Source organism: Fistularia commersonii, chromosome 17 (assembly GCF_037954325.1).
Source record: "Fistularia commersonii isolate RoL2024-O1a breed Wild chromosome 17, RoL_Fcom_v1.0, whole genome shotgun sequence".
Classification (NCBI taxonomy): Eukaryota; Metazoa; Chordata; class Actinopteri; order Syngnathiformes; family Fistulariidae; genus Fistularia; species Fistularia commersonii.
The window spans coordinates 8,303,133-8,323,448 of NC_141300.1; the positions used below are offsets into that span (position 1 = coordinate 8,303,133).

Sequence of the window (20,316 nt, forward strand, 5' to 3'; positions counted from 1 at the left end):
AGTGACAACTTTTAAATCCACAAATGTAAAAATATAAAAGATAGTCATTGATGTTACTCAGGATGTCAACACATGATAAACAAAAGTCAGGGAGCTTAAATGCTGGTAAACTGGGTGATTTCATGAGTACAATAGTTATAAAATCTAGAAATCCAAGGGATTATCTGAACTTTATTTTTCTTTAGGTCCTCCGGTGTCCTCCATCATACCTCATTGGAAACGGTATAGGAATTAAGCTGCATCAGCTTACACTTTAAAGACTTATGTCCTGAATAAATCTGATCAAATTAGATCATGTATTCAGCTCCATTCGGTTCAACTTGGAACCTACCCAGCGGAAAGGAATTGAATCGAATTCACTTTTTTTTAGAAGATTGTGGCCGCAGAGCGCCCCCTGGCGCGCCACACTCTGTACTGCCTTTTCCAAAGTGGCGCATGCGTAGTTGGTGCACATCGGGAAAGTCCTCACCCGAGCTGCAGGAGTGGAGCTTTGCAGGACGACATGGATTCGAGGTGTGTGCTCGCATTTTCCTTTTATTTTATCCTGATTAATTGTCCGATCGATTTGTCACGCGTTTGACGTTATGCTTGGCAACCGATCTGACCCCCCCCCCCTATCTTAGTAGATAAATAAAACATGTTCAAATATTATTGTCAGGTTCTGTGGAGTTCTCGTCCTTCTGTTTCTCAGTGGACTGAACGGATCAAGGTACAGATCACAACATGCACTCACTCCTGATCATCATGCACTTTTATTTTGTGTGTGTGTGTGTGTATTTGTGTGAGCGTGTTCTCAGTTTACTCCCTGACTTGTTTCCACAGGCCAACCTTGAACCAGGAACTTTCCACTCTTTTCAATGAGCTGTGGAGTTTGGATGTGAACCGGATGATGCCTGGCACGGATTACACAATCTCTGTCCAGGTTGCTGACCCCCTTCTAATCTTGTTTCACTTCAAACTTGTGTTCACAGAGAAATAAACATGTGCTTGACCTCCTCTCCTCCAGGGCAGGGCTGGGTTTGTCACTCAGGGCAGCAATGTTGCGCAGGATCACGCCTCCCTGCCTCTCTTCTCCAACGTGGATGAGAACAAACTGAAGAACAAGACCACCATCTCTCGTGAGTGACCTCATTTCTCGTGTCCGTTTCCTTTCGTGTCACCGGAAGGCTTTGCAGTTCTGAACGTGTCTGCAGGCTTTATGAAGCTGCTGGACAACTACGAGCATCAGACGGGCGTTACAGAGCAAGTCACGGCCGAGGAGCTGACAGAGGCCAGTCTCTTCCTGGATGCCGTCTTGCAGACCGAAGTTATGAAGGTGTGAAATTTGTAGAATTATAGTCACTTTATTAGTATTAAAACTTCATTGTCAAGTCAGCTTTTTCAAGGAACTACCTGAAAGTAAAGTATCACTTCAAAATCAGCCTGAATGTTAAAATCCTGTCAAAAAGAAATAAACTTCATATTCAGCACGAGATAAGAAGAAGTGGGCGTGAAAAACAAATTGTGCCCCAGTGAAAAAATAATTCAAAAATGTTGAAAATCACTTGGACTAACATGTAACCTTGAACCTGTAAGAAATCACTTAAAAAAAAAGAAAAAGAAAGAAAAGAAATTGACCGAAGCCATCAGGCAGAGTTTGGTGAGAAAATCAGATTTTTCTGAATTTGATCCAAAATTTGACCAAAAATTGAATATAGATCAATACAAAGTTTCCAGCGGGAAAATGTATCATCATTTTAGGAAACAGTGGAAAGTGACAAGGGAGCAATTTCTTTAAAATTAGCTGTTTAAAAGGTATGTGCTTATCTTAAAAGCATGACATTTATTCATTTTTTAAGTGGAATTAAATTTCATTATGCTGTAGTGAGTAGTTCCCTGTTTTTCCAAGTATAAGCAGATAATTATCAGTATTGATGATCGAAACAGGCTGCTGAGTTTTCTTATTTTTTTGTTGTTTTTTTCTTCAATATAAGCCACTTCCACTGAGAAATATTGAAAAAAAAAAAATCCCAGTTTTTCCATCTCATTGTTTTTTGACTCGTGCAACACGGGGGCCGGATCTCATCTCCAGGGGGAGTTTTCTTTTTTCCTTTTCATTCTTTTCCTGCTTCCCTGAACTCATTGCTTCAAGATGTTGGAAGGAGAAAATAAAACATATGTGGCAGCTGCATTCCGCTCAGGATTCTTCCCCCTCACGAGACCCCAGAGCCTGTTTCCCCGCAGTACTTTTTACATTTCAAGGAATACAAAGTTCATAACATAAAATAATTGTTATAAATGGAACTTGGGAGTTTGATAGTCTCGTGTCCTTTTGATATTAGCAGTAAATTTTTCTGATGCAATCTGTTATTAATACATAAAACATCTGCAGGCAAGACATTTGTTTTGCTCATAAATATGGTTGAATATTGCGATTAAAGTCTTAAATACAGTCAGTCAAGTATTTAGTTTTACACCTCATGGCGATCTTGAATTGAACTGAAATTTCAGGATGAAAATGTGAATGGATGTGATTTTTTTTTTTTTTTTTTTTTTTTTTTCCTCTCCCACCTCCAGCGAGCTCACAAGTATCTGGTGGGTAAAGGCCAGTCCAACTCCAACCTGAGGCTTTTCAAGAATCAGCTGAAGCTGATCTGGTTCCACCTGTATCACAGACAGAGGAACACCGGGTGAGAACCCCGAACACCCAGGACAACACAACACACACAGCTGTTTGTTAAACTTGACCCCGGGTTCAGACGCCGTGTGTTTCCCTCCGCCGGACAGCCTGGACTCGTGCGGGTTCGAACACGTGTTCGTGGGGGAGCTGAGATCCGGAACTGAAATCATCGGTTTTCACAACTGGATCCAGTTTTACCTGCAAGAGAAAGGCAACCATCTGGACTATAAAGGTTACAAGGCCAGAGACCAGGACCTCGTAAGAGAAACCCCGATCCGAGTCAGAACTGAACTAAAAACTAAGAACTCGTTACTTGTTTTTGCAGAAGTTTCTCTTGAAGAAAAGAACTTTGTTGCCTTTTTTGTTTGTTCTTTTTGTGCAACTCTGCAACCCTATATCGACTGGCAACGTAAAACGCAAATCATTTACGCAATACAGTGTTCTGTGAAAGCAAAACGTGGGGAGAAGCATTGACAGAATACCACCGCTCACAAAGCCTTTATAATAAATCCAATTTCTGTATAAAAATGGGAAAAATACAAATATATCTTCTTTACTTTTTAGCTTTTGCCTTCAGGGGTCGCTAAGCCGAATCAATCCTCTCCAACTTAACCCCTATTTTCTGTATCCCCTTCTCTAACTAACTTCATGTCCTTGTTCATAAATGTATAATTTCATGAAATATATGATGAGCAATTTGTAAGAGATGCTGATGTTCCTTACTCTATTTGCAAAAGATTTATTTAAAATGACTCTACATGTGATGGTATCACACCAAAGTACTACACTGAGTAAAACGCTAATTCCTTTTTGTCTCTGATACTTTCCATCTTCAGCCTGATCAAGACGACCACGTCCTGAACCTACAGTTCAGCTGGCGCGGCGTCGTCAAGCCCGTGGGCAGCTCCTTCATCGGGACCAGCCCGGAGTTCGAGATGGCCATCTTCACCGTCCTCTTCCTCATGAACACCGAGAGGAGCACCGCCGTGCTGGTCAACATCGACCAGTGTCAGATGGAGCTCGTCGTGATCCGGCACGGGCGCTCGCTGGGGACGGCGTATCCCCGGCTGCTCAGCAGCAACAGCAGGCACGTCAGACGTCAATCGCACTGATTCACAAACATGTTCACACACACTCATACACCATGTGGGCTAACTGTTAACAGGTCCAAACCCCTCAACAGTACTCTCTACATACAAGTTTTAAATATGAAACAACATATAACTCAACTGTTGTTCTATTTTTTTTACTTTTACATGTTTATGTAATATCTTGCTTTTTTTTTTTTAATTTGTTTTTGAAAAGTTCTTCTATCTTTTAATCTCAAACACAACCAAAACATTTAGACACCCACAGGGAGACAGAGAGTTTCTCACAGCCCAATCCTAAACCAAAAGATCATAAATTAACACTGACATTAAAAACAAAAAATGGCATAGTGAGCACAAGATATCTGGTGTTTTACTTCAAAAACAAAGATTTACTCCTGAAAGTAAAAATCAAATGCTGCGGCAAGATTCGACATATTTATTGGATAGGAGGCGACACATTTAAGACACACACCTTTGAAAATTCCCAGCAGGTGGGATATGCAAGAGTCCGGTTTTGGTTCTGGTCAAGTTGAGACTGGGTGGCACAAACACTCATGTCAGAGAGTCTCTGGCTCCCGTTTCCATGGGGATTTGAGAAAGAAAATAACTGTGTTATTTGAAATACCAATCGTCGAGATGATGTGACATGGGAAGAAGACAAAGCTGTCAGATGTAACGGAGCAATCGGCAGGTAGTTAAGAATGGGTGATGGTTTTCATTTTTATTTTTTCAACTGTTAATCATTTGACTTAATAAAAAATAAATAACCCGCCCTTAACTGTAGTGTTTCCGGTGCTTTCAACCTCATTTCTGGCTCTTCGGCAGAGCAGCAGATTTAATACAATCGGTATCACAAATGCAGCAGAAGTGGCGCAGGAGCTGGTCGATGTGAAAGCTTTTAACGAATCAATATTCATAGACTTAAAAAAAAAAAAAATCTTATGTAGCCAGCTGAACAGCAACATTGGTTAGATGTTGAAAATAATTTGTGTGCAGGTCGAGGTATCAATATCAGGACGTCAATGTGAGACGTCGCTGTAAACCTGATTTGAATTTCCGACTGAAATGAAACCACTACAAATTGACATTTAGCATGGATTCTACATCCAATCAACAGCATCGAGTCTTCGAAATCAACTCCAGTATGACGATACAGTGTTTATCTACAGATCAGTTTCAGAGACAGTTGGGGGGGCCTCCTATTCGCTGAAAAATGTTTTGGGACAATAATCCAGACTGAGTTGGTGAAGAAGACTGAAAGTTCTGGACACCCAGAAAAAGGACCTGGAAGTTTAATTCTTCGAGGGAAGAAAGACAAAGAAAGCAACATTTCACGGTTGTGAGGTTAAATAATCTGTAACATTTCCTAGTTCTGTTTCAGGCTCTTCTGCGTAGGAACTGTGTAATATCATCAACAAAAAAAAAAAAAAGGAAAAACAACAACTTTGGAATCCTTACAGCTCAGCAGCGTGTAGAGGTAACGGCAAAATGACAACGAGGAGATGAAAGAAATTTAAAAAAATTGCTTCGATTAAAAAAAAAAGTTTCTATGCAATATAAAAATTACAACGACAAACTGATGGACGAAAGAGGTTAGACACGCGAGGTGCTGAGGCGTCATCAGAATAAAAAGAGCTTGAAAATCTCTCTCACAACACTAATTATTCAAGATATCTGACGTTGATTAAGAACCAAGAAAGTGGCACAAGCACGTCATCCCTGCTTTTTGATCCAGAAGAAGAATTACGCGGATCTGACGGGTAACAATCTCCAAATCTTGAGTATTTAAAAAATTTAAGGCCGATATAAAAGCTATACTTCAAGCGGCTTTTTCAGTAAACAATCTTGACATTTCACGTAAAGTTGTAGAATTACATTTTACTAAACAAAACTAATCTAAAATTTGAATCTGGTATTATAATAATAATAACAATAGTATAAATTCTCAATACTTGTTTTGTGGCATGAACTGAGAATTAATCTGGCATAACAAGCGAGACAAACTCCTGTCCTTCCTATGGCCGTGTGTGTGTGTGTGTGTGTGTGTGTGTGTGTGTGTGTGTGTGTGTGTGTGTGTGTGTGTGTGTGTGTGTGTGTGTGTGTGTGTGTGTGTGTGTGTGTGTGTGTGTGTGTGTGTGTGTGTGTGTGTGTGTGTGTGTGTGTGTGTGTGTGTGTGTGTGTGTGTGTACGTGATCCAGCTGGCCTCTTAAGAGAACAACACTTTCTTGATGTAAGCCACTGTCGTGAAGTTCAGCAGCATGTTTACATGCTCGTTTCCAGGAAGTTCCTTCAGTACCACCGGCTGCTTCTGCTGCCCCACCCAGCGCTTGCACTGGACGGCGCTCAACAGGTTGACCGTGCCGTCGCCGTCACCGTACAACACCGTGGGCTCCACGTCGGGAAACTTGTCCGGATATTGAAAGGCCTCCGATGTGGGGATGCCGCTGCCGTACAAGCAGTGGACGGCGACGCCGGGCGGCGAGAGGTCAAAGAGCAGGGGCTCGGTATCCTGACGCATCGACCAGCCGTCCTCGAAGCCGATGTCCGTGTAGAAGCGCTTGTAGTCCATCACGGTGTAGTTGGCGGTCAGAGTTTGAATCAACACCTAGATGGGAGCGAAAAAAGGGAAACCAGCATTCAAGTCAGAGTGATGAAAGAGGAAATCTATTTCAACCAAAATCTTTTGCAATTCATCCCACCAACTTCGACCTGTTTGATCCATAACGTTTTCAAAATGGGTTAAAACCTTGAAAACGTGGAGAAATTAAGTTTCTATTCTGCTTCCAGTGGGGGGTCAACTCAAATTCTCTCACAAGTCCTCCACAAAATAAAATCATATATTTGAGAGGAAAGAGGAAAATACTAAATTTGAATAAATAGATGAATAATCGCTAAAAAGTCAACAGGACTTCACGTGAAGATTTGCAAGAAATTAAATCAAACTTTCCCAAGAAATGCGACTGAAAAAAAGACATTTTTTTTAACTTTTTTTTTGTAAATAATTTGTGCAAAATGTGAGGAAAACAAATAGAGCTATAATATATCACCCCAAGAAATACCACAGAAATTGAGTGCATTTTTTGTAAATAACCTGTGCCAAATCTGAAGAAAACAAACAGAGCTAAAATATAAAACCCCAAGAAATGCCATCAAATATGAGCATGTTTTTAATTAAAAGATTGTAAATAATTTGTGCAAAACCTTGAGAAAAAAAAAAGTAATTGCCCCAAGAAATGCCAAAAAATTGAGTAAATTTTTTGTAAATAACCTGTGCCAAACCTGAAGAAAAAAAAGCTAAAATATAAAACAACAGAGATGCCACCAAAAATAGGTACATTTAAAAAAAAAAAACTGGAAATACTGTGTCCAAAATATCAAGAAAAAAATAGATCTTTTTTTAAAGAATATTTGAAATAATATGTGCCAAACCTGAAGAAAAAAAAAAAAAGTAAAAAAAAAAAAAAAAAGTTTAATTTCAAACTCAGAAGGCTTCCTCCTGCATGTCCATGCACACACAAACCTTATCTTTGGGCCAGGAGTGGACGTAGGGCAGCAGCCAGGAGGTGGAGACAGCGGATCGCTGCTGCGAGCGAATCTTGAGCGGCCTGATTACAGGGATGTTATTATTGTCACCTGATGGCAGAGAAGAAGAACCTGTCAAGGGGAAGTGAAACTAGCCATATAAAATCTGACCAGGAACAAAAACCCGCCATGTATTATTTTTTTTTACTGGCTTCTTTGTACATTTGGGCCCCTTACAGGAACCTGCATCAATCAACTGGAAAACACCCTGAGTGGCACAAGAGCCAACGAAACCGAACTCTGTTCACGAGTTTTGGGGGGGAAATTATGAGGGATAAAGACAAAAAGTCAAGACTGCTTTGTACTGGTTTGACAGAAACTGGTTCCTTCTCTTTTGGGGGAAATAGCAGGTGTTTGTGGAACCACACTTACAACGGATGTGAACATTTTCAATTGCCCCTATGGTTCCTCACTTCTTATACATAATTTATGCACATGCAGGCACAAATATTAATAGATAATATATGCACACCCACACACACACACACACACATGTATATAACATATACGTGTGTGTTTTGTCTTGATATATAGACAAGTGTGTGTGTGTGTGTGGTCTGAAAGAACAGTTTTCTTTTCCCCCACAGGCTGACAGACTCCCGAAATACAAACCCCCAGTAACATTTTACTTGCCTTCCTTGATTTATAACCGTTTATTACTGATTACTGCATGTTAAGAAGAAGAAGAAGAATGTCCTTGATACCCGTCTTCCATACTGGTGTGTGTCCATGCACTGGTGCATGTATTGTCTCATGTTATTGTGGGCTACTGTCTCTACGGCAATCCGTCTGGTGTGAAGCGAGTGTACCAAGTCAGAATTTCATTGCATCGTCTGAATGGCCATTTTCTTACAGCATATATGACAAGAAAAATCTTGAATTCAACCATGCTAGTTGCCTCCAGCAATGGTTTGACCCTCCTTCCAGCTGTCATTCTTCACCCCTCACCGACTTTGTATTGGTCTGACTGGTTAGTCTGTTTTGAAAACGGGATTTTTTTTCTTCCGACACTGAAAAAAAACACAAGGTTTTACTTCTAGATTGAGGTCCTGTCTTCATCTGAGACATGTCACACCGTCACGCACGGATGTAAAAATAACCTGGGATGTTTTTTTTCTTGCCCCTCCCTCCGTGTCTCACCTGAGGTGAGCACGCGAAGGGTCTTGGCCACCCCGGCCCACGGCGGCCCCAGAGAGATGAAAGCCTTGATGTATTTGTCTTTCCAGACTTGTGGCTGATTGTTGAGGAAGTACAGCGTGTACATATTTCCCATGCTGTGAGCGATCATCACCACCGGCCCCCCGGCTTTCTCCGCCATCTCCTCGATGAGCTGCTGCAGTGCGAGGAAGTAGTCCTTGTTTTCGTCTGGCAAGGAGGGAAGCGGGAAAGGTCAGTCAGTGTGTGTGTCTGTGTGTGTGTGTGTATGTGTGTGCGCGCGCTTACTCACTTGGGGCTTTCCTCCAATCGTATGGCGCTCCTCTGACGTCATCATCTCTGGTATAGCCCCACTCCACCAGTGCCTGCACTATGGTGAAGAAATACATTCCTAGAGGTAACGGAGAGACCGCAGGTCACATGCATTATAACATTAAATGACACATTCATGGTTTGATCCTTGATGGGGAAAAAATGACGTGAAACAGAAACCCACCATAGACTTCTATGATGCAGCATTCAAGAAAATGCTATTTTTTATGGAATTTCTCTCTAATTTTCAGGTAATTTTCTGCAGACTTACTGATTTTTAAGAACATTTCTTGTCGATTTAAAGTAATAGCTCACTGCTTGCGTGGTAGTTTTTTTTTTTTGGTATATCAATCGATTTTATTTGTGCAGATGTGAGGTAAGGACGTTTTCTTTTTTTTTTTTCCCCCCAGAGTTTGTGAGTTTCACTCTCGACCCCCAAACTCACCCACACTGCGTTTGCTGGGGTCCAGATACTCCAGTGAAAACGTCTGGCCAAACCCTGGGACACGGATGTCCACGCCCGGTGGGGACGAGGTGGTGTGTGTGGTCCTGTTGTAGATAAGTCTGTGCAACACACACACATGAACAAATGGTCAGATGGGAACTCGCTTCTCGTTTCAATCTCGGTTGCTTGTCAGATTGTGTGACAACAGCTTTCTTGCCGCAAGCGCGGTCGCACACCCGCTCTGTCTTTTAAAACAGAAGTGGAACTTCAAAAGGGAGTTTCGAGAGAAAGAGGATTTATTGCCTTATTGTATTTTAAAAACTTCGTCACGTCCTTTTTTTTAAGAGAGCTCATTCAGTTCATGACCAGGTCAGCATCATCAGTCTTCATCCTCCACATCATAGCTGTGCAATAGCTACTGGTTTACCAGTATCAGATGCCATCTTGGTGTGTGTGTGTGCGCAGTGGTGTTCTTAAAACCTGTAAAGTTACAACAACCCACAGGAGAACACAAAACCAACATGTTATGCTGTGGAGGAGTGATAGCAGTGATGCTGACCTGGACAGCCTCTCAAGTGGGTAGAAATTGAAAATATATTATTATCACACACACACACACGCGCACACACACACTCTCCACCTAAATGGGTAAAAAACACTGGATAGTTCTGGAGGCTTTGGAAGGATGTATAGTTATCTGGGAGATTTATTCAAACTGGCTGGGTCATGAAGTTTTCTGGCTGTGTGGCTGAGATCGAATGCAGGCAGATTTCGAAAATGAAAACGGCTGGATGGTGTGTGTGTGTGTGTGTGTGTGTGTCTCAACAATCACAGCATCATCAGATCAGAACCGTGGCTCCGGCAACCGTGATTATGATATCAGATGGTCTTTATGAGCTCCGGTATTGAAAATGACTCAGCTGGCTGTTCAGCAAATACAGGTGAATAACGTGGGCGTTACCTCATTATATAATCTTAGTTGAACATGGAATAAAAAGAAAATAAACATTTTGCTGCGTTTTTATGGCCGCCGCCGCTCCAATAAAACACCAACATCGTGACTGACCCGTGTGACCCAAAATGCAATTATATTTCGATCAAATATGATTATACAGACCATCAGCAGCGCTGTGACATTATCGAAATAATGCAATTAGAGCATTAAAATATCATTATTTTGGACTGTCTGAAAAATCCATGAACGTCTAAATCCAGACTAAGGGCACTCATTTATTATCTGACAAACAGATGGTTTGTGAGCTGCTGATGGAGATGTGGGACCGTTATCTCTGTTTCCTTACAAACCCTGTCGATAGACGCCGGTTTCAAAGGTAAGTTTGTCAAGTGTAGCTGATAACCGGATTGCAAAGTCAAGCAAGCCTTCAATAACCCCAGCGAAATCACCTGCGGCACACTCTTACACAAACACACACACACAAAGAACAGCGGAGGAATTAGTGCTACAGGTATTTTGGTCCCAAAAGTAACTGGCTGCTTGGTCGTCACAGTTCGCAGTTCCGTTACAGTTCGGTTCTGTTAATCTCCGTCCCTGGAGGGTGAGACACAAAAGACACCACCACCACCCCCAGCAGTCTCACCTAATGTTGTCTATCCAGCAGTCGATGGCTACGGGCACCAGCTGCTCCAGGTTGAGCCACAGGGTGAAGAAGGACTCTGTCTTCTTGTAGCAGATATAATGGACCACGCTGGGTTTATCCAGCTTGGCCTCCAGCTGATTCCCGAGGTCCCCCGGAACTGCAGCGACAAACATTAAGTGTCCTTACGGCAATACTGGCAGCGTTTTTTACATTAGTCTCTCGGTGTGAATCACGTGTTGTACGACATCTTCCCCAGCATTTTGAGATTTCTGCCGAGTCATGCCAGAAGGCCAATAAAATCAACATTAACACATATGTAATGGAAAAAAACATCATAACCTACAATTTAATGAAAATCAGGTCTGGTAACTGGAATGCTAATATGGTTATTTCTGAGTATTTTGGTTAAAATACCCATGCTAAATGTAATGCACGGTTGGAAGAGTCATTCATGAACAGCAAAAAATAAGCATTTGTGCATGTAACACCTTTGCTGCGTAGACATTTGTGACCGCTTGGACCAGAGTCAGAATTATTTTCATCTTTAAGGATTATAGTTCATGAATTTCTAGAATAAATACGTAAATAAAGTGTGTGAGGCCAGAGAAAGAAGAACATTACTTATTTCCATCATTGCGGAAACTTGAGAAAATGACACTAAAATCAGAGAAATGACTGGGAACTCTTTTTTTTTTAGTCACTTATCTTCACAATCCCTGTAAAAAAAAAGACCATTACAAAACCTCAGATCACAGCGTGTCCAGCAGCAACACAAGAGTTGTTTTTTTTTGGGTTTATCACCTATTGGTGTGGACAGAGACACAGAGTAACCTGCTGAGTGCAAGATAAGATTCCCCACAAATCCACCTTCAATCAGCAGGGCAACAGGAAGGGAACAGGCAGAGGAATTTATTTGTCACTTTAGGTATTTAATAACCTGGCTAAAAGTGTGCCTGTGTGTATGTGTGCGTGCGTGCGTGTTTGGTCTAGGTCAGGGGTGGGCAAATATTTTGGCTGGCGGGTAACTTTTCTTGTTTAATTTTTATGCACGCACCAACTGGGTGAACCAAATGAAAAATGCAATTTAAAAATTAAAAAAAAATGGCATTTAATGTACCGACCAACATTATTTTGGAAAAAAAATAAAGAAAGAAAAAAAATAAGTTTCTGAATTCAATAGTGATTGAAAAAACATGTTAAAATAGTCAAAGAAAATAGTTTGGCGGGCCGGATAAAAATGCAAAATGGGCCTTAAAATGCCCAGGTCTGGTCTAGGTCCAGGCTGCAAGTTTCCTGGGAATGTACTGGCTGCAGAGCAGGAGTCATTCTGTTCCAACGGTCATATGATCTCACTGACAACATGCAACTCTCTTTTACCGGATAAACTGCGAGCACGTAAACGCCGCACCAGGGTGTTTTGGTTTTTTTTTTTTTTTTTTTTTTTTTATATAACCGACAACATTAAGCGATTAAACCTTTTGTTTTGTTTTCTTTTACAGGTCAATGGCTATTACAGTTAAGCAACCAAACGTGTGAAACCGCATTAACCAGGCTGAAATATCTTAACACAGCCTCGGGGAAAGTCTGACAGGTTTATTTGTCACTGAGCGATTTACCAAAAAAAGTTGTATTATTTCTAAATGGACAGTATCAACAATGTAGGGTTAGCTCGACGTTGCTGTTGCGCGTCTACCCGGTAAAGGGTCATAAATGAAGGGAGAAAAAAACAAAACATTTACCGAGGACAACCGGGGGTCTGGTGGACTGGCAGCTCCTGTCGCCGCTGCATTTCCCCGCGGGTCTCCCGACGCCGACGGCGGAGAAAAACAACAACAACAAACCGACGTGGACCAGCGAAGAGAGGGCGGTTATCCGCTGCCAACCCGCCATGGCTCCGGGTGTCTCATAGCCGAACTGTCTCTCTTCTCTGTTCCCCCTCCCAGTGCGCCAGTGATACGCGGTGGTTTCTCAACGTCCCCCGACGCCAAAATAAGGATCGTCAACTCGGATCGGTGAGCTTGAGAGGCGGTGATCACGAGGTTCCGGATCGGAGCGCAGATCGATCGATCGATCTAGCAAGCGATTGCGGTTGCCAGGCATCAACAATCGAGCCCAGAGCGGTCGAGTCCAGATGTGCGTGAAAACACTGCCCTGTCATTGAGATGCGTTTATTTATTCGTAACGTTCACATACAATTCACACGACGGTACAAAATGTCCAAATAAAAATATGCGTTTTGTGAGTTTCGGTTTTTAACAGCCCAAGTATGTAAAATCTAATAGAAATGAAAGGTGAGGTCTGACTGGATTATGACAAATGTGTTTTGTGTCATCTCGTGTGTACAAAATTCCACCTTTAAAAAGGTACAAAAAAAAAAAAAAAAGATTAAGTTATTAGGAGAGAACGAGCAACAGTTTGAAATAATGATTAAATCCTATGTGTGTCTTAAGATTGCAGTTACAATGACGGGTACCATAAAACCAATATCCAATGATAACCATGAAGCAGTAGAGAGAAAATGCAAATATGATTGAAAAAGCAAACCTTAGCCTTCAGTTATTGATAATGGGCTGTTTATTCAGTTGGGTTTCAAGGGTCATCTCCCACCCACCCCCCTTGATTAGTGTGCAGCTTTTGTAGCCCCCAGTTACCACTAGTTAAAACTAATGTGTGTAATTTATACTTTAATTGACACACCAATAATGTAAATAGATAACTATGTAAAATCCAGCACTCAGTGTGCGCTTTTTTTATTTAACTATTAAATACTTTGGTTTTCTATTCGGCTCCATCTCTGACGTCAATCTCCGTTGGCACCTTTGATTTGCCGTCCAGAATATCTGCGATCTGGTTGAGCACCTTTTCGTGAAAGACGATATCCAGGTGGGGCAACCCTTTGAACTCTGTGATGTGGACGGGTTTCTCCTGCTGCTTCGTCCAGCGTTTGCAAAGACTCATGCTTTGGCTGTCCACCGTGTCGTCACCGTCCGCATACAAAAAGTCTATTGGATCTGCGTTGGGATACTCCTCGTCGTAAATGTATGTGATGGCAGTTGGCAGACCGACACCATACATGCACCAAACCTCAACACCGGGCGGGTGGAGTTCACTGGTGAGATTCTTGGTGTCCTCCCACATGTACCTGACGAACGGAAACACAGGGGCAATTTGAATTTGAATTCGAAGGCGCGTAAAAAAATACCTCATGAGAAAATGTGGAATAAATTGAAATTTGATAAGCAAAATATTTGCAAAAAAGGATAACTGTTCAATTTGAAACATATTTAAATTAAAAAAATAAAAATAGAAAAATCATGCATACACACACACACACAAACACACATATATATATGTATACAGAGAGATAATTATTACACACATGGAACTATGCTTCTGTTTCAAACCATTAAAAATGAATGAAGTTGGAATGTTATGTTGGAAACAAACATACTTAATAGATATTACATAAAGTTGACACTGAATATTGGGGTATATATTTTTTTCTCCCTAATAGCACCAAGTTTCACTCATGTGGCCCTTATTTCCATAATTGACGGGGGTTTGTGACAACTACCATGACTCTTTTAGCAGGTGGTTTAATGATGAAACTAAAATGGGTAAATCCCAAGATCTGAAAAGACATCCTGAGATTGAAGAGGAGCAGAAGCCCATATGGCTGAATTCTAGTGGATGTGTGCAAGCCTAGAAATACGCTTTAAGTGAGTCTGAGCTGGGAACAGAGCTGTTAGAGGGGAAGACGGAGGTGGGTAAAAACTCAGACCACGTCCTGGGGCATCTCTAAGGGATTTTGCCGTATGTGCACAATGTACAAAGAGCTAGTCTTTCATTTTTACTTTTTAGTCAGGGTTCAGTCAGATTCAAAGGCACAGTTTGAATTCCTGTCAAATCACATCTGAGTCTTTGAGCTAGAACGTGGATCCTTGGGGTAAAGGGCTGAAGCAGCAAATAAAGGGTTTTATTCTGTTGAAAAGGCATGTGCGATGAATCGGGTGCATTCATTTACCAGCCGTCTTCAAAGTTGATGTCACTGAAGAAGCGCTGATAGTCCTGACCGGTGTAGTTGAAGGACGGCGTGGAGATGAAGACATGGTCCTTGGGCCAGGCCTGCTCCGACGGCAGCATCCACGGATTAGTCGTGGTCATCCTTTGCTCCTCACGGATTTTGATATTAGAAATCATCGGTATTCCATCATTTTCACCTGAAACCGCAAAATCCATGCCCTGAGATTTCTCTATTTTACTTAATCATCCACCATTCTGATGACTTTTCTTTTACCTGTAGCCATGACTCTCAGCGCTTTAACAGCGCCCCCCCATGGAGCGGCCAGAGAAATGAAGCCCCTGATGTACTTATCCTTCCACTCCTGCGGCTGATGGTTGAGAAAGTAGAGGACGTAGTGGCATCCCATGCTGTGTCCGAGCAGGTAAACAGGCTGCTGATACTGATCGTACATCTCCTCCACCAGGCCCTCCAACCTCGTGAGATACTCTGTATTCTCGTCTGTGGAAAAGAAAAAGATAAAAAAATTATCCATGACCACAGAGAACTCACTCGGGGAGAACATTGACCAAAAAGTCCCTTTCAAACACTCGTATAACATCATTTTCTCAAAGATCTGTGATGGTGAGTCATTGTTTGCCACACCCTTTGCTAAGTGGGCTTTTATAGTTCATCTGATGGTGTTATTACAAATTCATAGAATAGAATAGGATGCGCCTTCAATTGTCCCCAATGGGGAAATTTCAGTTTGTACAGCAGCAAGTGGACAGTGCAGTCAAGGTAGTAAGGTTAACAATATTATAAGTTAAAAACAGTAGCATACAAAGTATTAGAAAATGTAGGAAATAAAAAATAAATATATAAGACACTCTTGAACAAAAAAATATATATATATATATATAGCAGCAGAATAGAAATGATCCTTCCTATAGGTGCTGTTTTTTTTGTTTTTTAATTTTTTTGGGGCAAATCAGATTGTCTCTCCAGTATTGGTGAGCCGTTTCTGACAACTTTGACTGTATGTAATAATTCAATTGAAAATATTATGAATTCATAATGCTGACCAGTATAATACTATTCATCAAATATCACATAATATATTTACATTGTCAAATATTTTGATGCGTAACTTTACTCTGCATATCCATATATATCTGGGATAACTTATTTTTTAAAATTTTCCTTAGTTGTGAGATTATGCCACGAGTAAATTAACTGTAAGTCATATCTAAAATCAGACATACGAATGATCCTAAATTTCAACAGAGTTGCTTAAAAATCAGCATTAAATTATTGTTACATATCTGGTGCCTTTTTCTTTCATATGCTATGAGATTTTGCCATCTCCCCTAATTTTAGATGCAGTTGTTCTGATCAGGGAGGCATAAAAAGGACAGACTCGGCTCGTCTATGGGCTTCTTTTCACATCTTATGCATTTTTCATACAACATCTAATGAACAACACATGAAAAGGCTAAATGCTTTTCCTGGGTCTTCTGTCTGAGGATAAACCTTGCAAATGGGAGGACGCAGTATTCTTGCACTTACTCGGAGTTAACCTCCAATCGTATGGAGCCCCTCGGACGGTCTCGTTTCGGACGTAGCCGACATTGACCAAATGTTGCACCATAGTGTAAAAATAACCTGCAACACAACAACACCTGACTCAGTCAATATCACATGCCAGCAATGTAACCCAGTAAGTGTGTTTAAAATGTAAATCTGCTCATAGACAGTCATATGATCAATACTGTTATCTATCATACAGACAATATAGTCTGTTCTACACTGACATGTTGCTTTTATGGCAAAACTTTACTTTATTATTCAACAAAGGCATGCATGTCAACAAAGTATGACCAAATCCAAATGCAATTCTCTCACCAGCTAGTTTGTTATTGTCCAGATACTCAATGGGATAGGTATGTCCGAACCCTGGCACCCGCACCTGCACTCCTGGGGAGTTGGAAGAGCGCCGAGTCGTCTTGTTGTAAACAAGTCTGAACACAGACATTCATGAGAGACTAGTTGAGGGAAAACATCCTCTCATGTGACCCTGATAACACCTGGAGCGGAAGAAAATTTAGTCTTCTGGCATTATCCTTTGGTCGTGCTCAAACCAGACAGGGAGATTCAGTTATCAGTGCACCAGATAAAGGAAATTTAAAAACTTAAAGTAATCTGAGAGAAACAAACAGGCAGAAAGGAATAGTAGAGATACATCTGCACAGTCAAGGTCATGGATTTATTGATATCAGTCTAATTTAATTGAAACAGTGAAATACGATATTAACTTTTGAATGCATCGCCAGCATGAGGATGTTTAAATACAGGCCTTTAACTTGTATTTATTAATCTAATAAAGTGTTATTGATCTGATCTTTTAAATTTGAAATTTCACAGATCTTATGATAAATTCCATTTATTTAATTTAATAAAAATATTTCTTGGAAATTTTCTGTTCATTTTTTTACATTTTTAGACAATTTCCTGCTTAATTTTAGGTAATTTCTTCATCATTCAAAAAAATCCTCTGACTTACTTTGAACAAAATTCACTTCACATTAAATCATAACATTTATCTCAAATTTGAACAAGTGATTTAAAAGCACAACAACCAGCTTTATACATATAGATCAGTGGTTCTTAACCTGGGTTCGATCGAACCCTAGGGGTTCGGTGAGTCGGTCTCAGGGGTTTGGTGGAGCCTCCGCCGCAGAGGTCCACCCCTCACTCTAGTCTGCAGTTAGTGGGCACAGTCATTGAAAGCGTCCTGCTCTGAGATTCTCAAAGGCAACAGCAGAAGTCACACTGAGGTAAGTTGTTTTGAGTTCATGCACTGTGTTGGTTTTGTTATTTGAACAAGGTGATATTAATGCACAATTCATTTCGTGCACCAGTAAAAAAAATCATATTTTATTTTTTACTAAAGAAGGGTGCGGTGAATGAGCATATGAAACTGGTGGGGTTCGGTGCCTCCAACAAGGTTAAGAACCACTGATATAGATAGAGGGTATACAGTGCCCGACCCTTGGAAAAAAAAAAGTGATTATTGCATTAAACAGAGAGGCTTCATATGTGTTGGGTGCAGAATATAGGACATGAAGAGTAAGAAAAGGCTGTATGATGTGAAACGATTTATGGGGCAGCGTTACCTAATGTTATCAATCCAGCAGTCCACACCGATCGGCATGAACATGTTGAGGTCGATCCACAAGGGGAACCAGTGCTCGGTCTTCTTGTAACACATCCAGTGTACCAGGTGCGGCTTGTCAATCTTTGCGTCCAGCCGGTTCCCCAGATTCCCTGGTACTGCACAAATGAAAATATTACCATATCCCATTAGCAAATCAAACACAGGCTGAGATTACTGACAAGAAGCCAACAGTAGATCATAACCTGCGGTTGGAGACAGACAGGAGTGAACTACTGAGTCCAAAACAAGCTATTGTACAATCTGTCAGGACAGAAATAAAAACTATAAACATAACATTAAAACAGCACTTGGTATTATTTCGGTCCTGGAAATATGGTCTGTTTTTTGGCTACCCGAGATGTGCAAATGTGTATAAACTGGTGTTATATGAGCAAGGAGACTCAAAAGCCCCGGGTTGTGATATTCGTTTTTGCTCATCCACCTGCCTCTTGGCGGACACATCGCCCCCACCACCAGACAGCGTCACCGCTGCAGTCACTTTCGGACGCCCCCGTTGCCCTGCTGACTGTACAGACAACACAGCAGGCGGGACATATTGATTTCTAAGTGGGATCGGATCATCCAGTTGCCTGCTGCGAACAGTAATGTTTTATCAAGGAGAAATAATTATCGCTTGCAAAAAAGACTTGTTGAAAATGTTCAGTAAACTTGGGCTAAAATCAACTATAAAAGTGAGTGAGGTTTTTGTATATATGTTTATTTACATCTGCTATTAAAAACAGGATGGAGGGATGGATGGATGCACTCAAGCAGTATATATATATAATTTACGTTACTAATTGCTCTAAACACGTCAGACTTCAACCAAACCAGTCTGTGAGGTGCAGAATAATGAGGTGCCTATAAACACTATAAAACTATAAAGTAGAAAACTCAGGATCAGTGAGATCCATAAGACTCTGCACAGTTGTGGTACTAAAGGGGAAGAGTGACCTTTAAGTGTTTTTCTCCCTTTTTTAAGAATCTGGACTCAGGGTGACAAAGTCCACGCCCACCCCTCCAAAAAAAAAACGTAATGTGCGCTGTGTGTCCAGTGTGGGAGGCAGCAGTGCTCCTGCAGACTCGGGGTACACTGCCAGGATGCAACATGACCTCTGAGCCCCTTCTTTGTGTGCTGTTTATTTATGAACAAATGAGCAGGGTCCAGTGCATGGGACACACACACACAAACAGTTTGCACTTCACTGATACACCCCCAGACCCTAAACACACACACACACACAAACACACACACAAACACACACACATACAGTTTGCACTTCACTGATACACTCCTAGACCCTCAACACACACACACACACACACACACACACACACGCACGTACAGTTTGAACTTCACTGATACACCCCCAGATCCCCAACACACACACACACACACACACACACACACACACACACACACACACACACACACATACAGTTTGAACTTCACTGATACACCCCCAGATCCCCAACACACACACACACACACACACACACACACACACACACACACACACAGATACAGTTTGAACTTCACTGATACACCCCCAGATCTCCCCAACACACACACACACACACACACACACACACACACACACACACACACACACACACACACACACACACACACACACACACACACACACACACACACGCAGACCCAGTGATAATTTAGACGGTAACAGATAGCGATAGAGGCAGATGTCTAAGGCAATGCACGCTCCCTCCTTCCCCTCCTTCCAAGTGCAGTTTAAAGGGCCTGGTTGGGAGTTACTGTACACTTTTTGAATTCAAAATTGATGTGTTACATTGAAAGCAGCAGGGCGGACCCCGGTGCTCGGCGGCTGGCTTACCTATGATGAGTGGCGGAGTGCTGTTGCTCGGGACTCGGCTCTTGGCATCGGGGGGAAAAACGACGTTGACGATCCAGAAACAAGAGGAGTGATGGAAGCCCAGCAGAAAGGCGGCGAGCAGCGCCGAGCCCAGGCGTCCCGTGACCCCCATCTCTCCGGCAGCCAGCTGTGGTGACGGTCGGACGAGGAGCCTCTCCGGTTAGGGTGCAGCAGGGGGCGGAGGGAGGAGGGAGGCGGGCCGGGGTTGGAGGCCAGACCTGCGGGCTCCTTCTACTGCAACCCACTGCTCAACTCCTGACTATAAACCGGGAATAACGGGGTACTGACCATTCGGTGTTTTTTTAAATCACGCCCGGTCAAAGTGAGGATTACTCATCCGCGCGGGTGTGTGTCGGTGGGCA

General features: G+C 41.8%; 3 protein-coding genes across 3 annotated transcripts; 1 reads left to right on the top strand and 2 right to left on the bottom strand.

Moving 5' to 3' along the window:
* Window positions 1–436: 436 nt before the first annotated feature.
* Window positions 437–4,528, top strand: endouc (endonuclease, polyU-specific C). Its single transcript, XM_086163498.1, has 8 exons — window positions 437–513; window positions 659–709; window positions 823–922; window positions 1,007–1,118; window positions 1,194–1,315; window positions 2,557–2,669; window positions 2,767–2,917; window positions 3,496–4,528. The coding sequence occupies exons 1-8, from the start codon at window positions 503–505 to the stop codon at window positions 3,769–3,771; spliced, it is 936 nt and encodes a 311-aa protein (XP_086019624.1). The 5' UTR covers window positions 437–502; the 3' UTR covers window positions 3,772–4,528.
* On the bottom strand, window positions 4,173–12,880 carry pla2g15 (phospholipase A2, group XV). Its single transcript, XM_086163497.1, has 7 exons — window positions 12,582–12,880; window positions 10,843–10,999; window positions 9,245–9,363; window positions 8,780–8,878; window positions 8,473–8,697; window positions 7,271–7,383; window positions 4,173–6,355 (listed from the first exon to the last, which is right to left on the bottom strand). Exons 1-7 carry the CDS (start codon window positions 12,730–12,732, stop codon window positions 5,957–5,959), a joined length of 1,263 nt encoding a protein of 420 aa, XP_086019623.1. The 5' UTR covers window positions 12,733–12,880; the 3' UTR covers window positions 4,173–5,956.
* A 518-nt stretch (window positions 12,881–13,398) lies between these two features.
* Window positions 13,399–20,226, bottom strand: lcat (lecithin-cholesterol acyltransferase). Its single transcript, XM_086163496.1, has 7 exons — window positions 19,916–20,226; window positions 18,019–18,175; window positions 16,748–16,863; window positions 16,412–16,507; window positions 15,140–15,364; window positions 14,867–15,062; window positions 13,399–13,984 (listed from the first exon to the last, which is right to left on the bottom strand). Exons 1-7 carry the CDS (start codon window positions 20,064–20,066, stop codon window positions 13,621–13,623), a joined length of 1,305 nt encoding a protein of 434 aa, XP_086019622.1. The 5' UTR covers window positions 20,067–20,226; the 3' UTR covers window positions 13,399–13,620.
* Between the last annotated feature and the right edge of the window lie 90 nt (window positions 20,227–20,316).

Coding starts and splice junctions, on each gene's coding strand:
- endouc (XM_086163498.1), top strand. Junction 1,119..1,193: donor GAACAAGACCACCATCTCTC/GTGAGTGACCTC, acceptor ACGTGTCTGCAG/GCTTTATGAAGCTGCTGGAC. Junction 2,918..3,495: donor AGGCCAGAGACCAGGACCTC/GTAAGAGAAACC, acceptor TTCCATCTTCAG/CCTGATCAAGACGACCACGT.
- pla2g15 (XM_086163497.1), bottom strand. CDS start 12,732: ATGGCGGGTTGGCAGCGGATAACCGCCCTCTCTTCGCTGGTCCACGTC. Junction 11,000..12,581: donor CAGACCCCCGGTTGTCCTCG/GTAAATGTTTTG, acceptor TTGTCGCTGCAG/TTCCGGGGGACCTCGGGAAT. Junction 8,698..8,779: donor CGATTGGAGGAAAGCCCCAA/GTGAGTAAGCGC, acceptor CCTCCTTGCCAG/ACGAAAACAAGGACTACTTC.
- lcat (XM_086163496.1), bottom strand. CDS start 20,066: ATGGGGGTCACGGGACGCCTGGGCTCGGCGCTGCTCGCCGCCTTTCTG. Junction 18,176..19,915: donor CACTCCGCCACTCATCATAG/GTAAGCCAGCCG, acceptor TCATTTGTGCAG/TACCAGGGAATCTGGGGAAC. Junction 16,508..16,747: donor GGACAATAACAAACTAGCTG/GTGAGAGAATTG, acceptor GTTGTGTTGCAG/GTTATTTTTACACTATGGTG.